The following is a 4,264-nucleotide window of genomic DNA, read 5'->3' on the forward strand; positions in this document are numbered from 1 at the left end:
GTGTGGAGCTGCCACACCAAACGGATGCATTTTATCAGACATTGTGACAAAGACACACAGTTAGGAGAACACTGTTCCTCGGGTGACCTACCTTAGCACAGTGGAGGTCCTTGTGCTTCTTCAGCAGTTTATCTGCCTGCTGAATCGCCATCTTGTTATTGCCATTGTCAAGGTAATCTGGGTGGTGGGGGGGGGGACATCACAGCATCAGTGTACCCATGTGCAGTAGACTATATACTATATACTATACTATACTACTTGAGGGGGAGACGTAATCATTGGGCTTACAGTGGCTAAAGCTCATTCAACAGCTCTATAACCTATATAGGGACATGGGAGACGTCTCTCCTGTTTCCACATATATAATTCATGTCAATATAATGTGTGGCCTCATAATTCAATGACCGTTGCCAGCCGTGGCGCCTAAAACAACACCAAAAGAGCTGTAAGATGATACAATGATAGGAGTGACGGGAAAAGAAAGAGTGAGAGGGAGTTAAGAGAAAAGAAAATGAGAGTTACTTGTATGCACTGTAGTTGAGCCCCTAAATCTGCCAGAAACATGCCAAAAAATGCAAAATTCAAACTGCCTATGAAAACTCCAGTCCACAGTGTTGGTGAGTGTACGGGGCGGCGGTGGCGCAGGAGGCCACATGCCAACCACAGGTTGGGCAAGACACTGAACCCCAAATTGCTCCCAGTGAGCAGGCCGGCGCCTCGCATGGTAGCTTGCCGCCATTGGTGTGTGTGAATGGGTGAATGAGAGGCTGTTGTAAAGCGCTTTGGATAAAGGCGCTATATAAGTCCAGTCCATTTACCATTTCTCACCATTTGGTGAGTGAGTGAGCAATTCGAGTCGCAAATGAGGGTTGCTTTCCAGGTTGTCTACATTGTAGACCAGTGCACTCGAATCTCACATTGCCTGGAGACATTTTGAGAATGTTTGGAACTGAAACCACATAAAGTTGATAGCAATCTGCTGTGCCAATAGGTTCTACTACGTTTAGGTGTAATGCATGAATGTGCTTTATGCATGAATGTGCACTGCATTTCATTGTCTGGTACTTGTACTCTGCAATGACAATAAAGCTGAATCTAATCTAATCTAATTAGAATGTGTGTAGGTAGCCTATATCTATACAGAAGTGCCCTGCCTATATTTGTGTCAGTGAGAATGGCTTCAAGCCTATTCCTGTGACTGACCATTTCTGTGTCTGACGACCCCTGCCTTTGTTTGCAACCTTGACACCTCACTTCTGTCTTCGCACGCATTGCAGCTTACAACAGAGCTAGGGATGCTCCGATCTGGATTTTTGGGGCCGATACCGATCACCGATTTGTTTCCTCAAGATCAACCGATACCGATACCGATTTTTAAAAAAATACATAACTGACTGGATAGCCTAAATATTTTTTGCTTTTTAGACAAAAGTTTTGATCCATTAGGCACCAAGCAAACGCAGACCCATTTTTATGGCATAGTAAAGGTCTGGCCTATCACCCAGTTAGGGCCTGAAGCCCAAGTCAGTCGATATGGCTGTATAAAAGACATCATAAACGTGGCCTTCATGATTTACATACTGTTACGTCCTCCTATGTTTTCTGTTCAGTTATCTGTCTTCCCCAGGAAAAAGGAAAAAAAAAAAAAAAAAAAAAAAAAAGATCGGTTTTTGCGATCGGCCATTTTTGCCGATCACCGATCGAGTCATTTGGAGTGAAATCGGCCGATTTAAATCGGTGGCCGATAAATCGGAGCATCCCTAAACAGAGCATGGGCAGACAAACAGATGGGCAGACAAACAGATAGGCAGACGCAGACAAACAGATAGGCAGACGCAGACAAACAGATAGGCAGACGCAGACAAACAGATAGGCAGACGCAGACAAACAGATAGGCAGACGCAGACAAACAGATAGGCAGACGCAGACAAACAGATAGGCAGACGCAGACAAACAGATAGGCAGACGCAGACAAACAGATAGGCAGACGCAGACAAACAGATAGGCAGACGCAGACAGAGTCCCCTTCCCAGGGTAAGCTCAGTGCGGCTCCTGGACAGCTGGGTGCCAAAATTAACCATGCCAGACAGCACTACGTCATCAGCCTTGTGTCATGTCTATTATGTTTGTTGTCATAACCGTGTGTAACAGCACTGAAAAGCAATTATGGAATTAACTAGGTCTACATGGACATTCGATGGTTATGTATTAACTCTGAAATATGGTACTACACTGCAACGCAGTATACTGGAGGTATATTTGAGGAAGAGTGGAACAGAGAGGGGAAGTGAAAACAGCGAATATAGTATGAAGTCATAGGCTATGCATGAAGGACTGTTTACAACAGTGGACTTGGGGGCCAAAATAATACAACTCAGTGTGGCAAACCTACCATAACACTGGCTACCTTGCTAGCTAGCTACCTTGTTGGTATCAGCAAAAACAGAAACTAGATGACATCCAATCAGACAACAGAGCAAACGAGCAGAAACAGAGCCAGGGGTTAGCCTAATCCGCTCATATCCATCTATAACACATGGTTTAAAACAATAGTGGTTGCTCACTCTTTTTGTATGCTTGGCAAACATTGAAAAGCCAAAACAACTTCACATAGATGGCTAGTAGTAAGTTAGACAACGTCTAACTACACATCTCTCATCTTCTTTCTAAACAAGCGTGTACTTGCCACATTTATTAAGCGAGCAACACTGGGTTAATAAATCAGCCGGTACAACATCACGCTATTAAACGACGTGTCAAACACATGTAGAAGACCTATTTTGGGTGTAAATAGGGCCACCTCGATGAACCTGGCAAGCTAATAGAGTTAGCTAGTGACTAGAGAACTGAGAACTCTTCGTTGATATGCGTTGTTATGTTTTAAACTGTAGTGTACACTGTTCATAATCATTTCCAACACAGTATTGACGCTTTCAACACGTTATGGCTAGTTTAGTTAGCTAGCTGACTAGCTGACCGGCTACTTAGCTAGCTCGTTAGCTACACCGACCAGACTGCCTCAGAGTGTACGGGTGCGTTCGTAAATTCTCTCCGAGAGCGCCGGAGCTCACGCTGCGTACAACGTCATAAAGGGACCATGTCATTTGATTGGACGAGATGTATTCCACGAGTGCTGATCAAATTCCCAGAGCGAGTTTTACGAACGCAGCCCATGTCTCTCCCTGTATTTGACAGTTAGCTAGCTAACCTGACTAGCTCACTGGCTACTTAGCTAGCTAGCTACCTGTCAGATACAGGGAGACAGACACTCTGAGGCGGTCTGGTCGGTGTAAGCTAACGACTTTCGGCTGCGGTTTGGATATGAAGTTATGACGGCGCTACCAAAGCGCTTTAAAGGTTTGCGGCAAGACGCATCATCCGAAACTGGGCTCTACCCCCAGTGACACGCAGCCAGCCCAGCCCAGCGAGGTGCACTGTCACTCGGCGCTGCAGGCGAACTGAGTCCGGGGCTGGGGCTTGGGGGGGCCGCAGTGTCGCCCCCCCGCTGAGCACCGGACACAACAACTGCAAAGACGGGACATTCCCGCCATACCGCAAAACACAACACAACACACTGCATCCGTGTCTTATTCCCGGCTGGTCGTTACCGTAGATAGGTCTCAGTCTCCTGTCGTTAGGGTCTTGCACATGGCCTCGCGCCGCCATGTTGGAGGTTACCAGGGAGGGTATATGTCTGAGCATGCGCAGTCGTGTCGCTCCAGTAGGAATTAAAGAGACAGATTGACTAAACTTCTTGTTAGGGTCAGTGAGTTTGAGGGTCCAACTCCGTTCTAGGTCCACAGTGTGTGGTCGGGTATAGCAGGGACTGTAGGTGTCAGTAGGCATGTCAGTATTGTCAGGTTATAAGTATGTCAGTATTGTCAGGTTATAGGTATGTCAGTATTGTCAGGTTATAAGTATGTCAGTATTGTCAGGTTATAAGTATGTCAGTATTGTCAGGTTATAGGTATGTCAGTATTGTCAGGTTATAAGTATGTCAGTATTGTCAGGTTATAAGTATGTCAGTATTGTCAGGTTATAGATATGTCAGTATTGTCAGGTTATAAGTATGTCAGTATTGTCAGGTTATAGATATGTCAGTATTGTCAGGTTATAGGTATGTCAGTATTGTCAGGTTATAAGTATGTCAGTATTGTCAGGTTATAGATATGTCAGTATTGTCAGGTTATAAGTATGTCAGTATTGTCAGGTTATAGATATGTCAGTATTGTCAGGTTATAAGTATGTCAGTATTGTCAGGTTA

The 4,264-nt window shown here is 45.0% G+C and overlaps 1 protein-coding gene across 1 annotated transcript in view; it reads right to left on the reverse strand.

Moving 5' to 3' along the window:
* The window catches only part of naa25 (N-alpha-acetyltransferase 25, NatB auxiliary subunit), an 18,173-nt gene extending 14,474 nt beyond the window's left edge, over positions 1–3,699 (reverse strand). Inside the window, exons 1-2 of the mRNA XM_080530196.1 lie at positions 3,609–3,699; positions 92–177 (exon numbers count right to left, since the gene is read on the reverse strand). Coding sequence (XP_080386322.1) covers positions 92–177; positions 3,609–3,666 — 144 coding nt within the window. The 5' untranslated portion in view covers positions 3,667–3,699. The remainder of the gene's footprint in view (positions 1–91; positions 178–3,608) is intronic.
* Between the last annotated feature and the right edge of the window lie 565 nt (positions 3,700–4,264).

The sequence above is a fragment of the Nansenia antarctica genome (genome assembly GCF_963989245.1).
Source record: "Nansenia antarctica genome assembly, chromosome: 4".
Lineage (NCBI taxonomy): Eukaryota > Metazoa > Chordata > Actinopteri > Argentiniformes > Microstomatidae > Nansenia > Nansenia antarctica.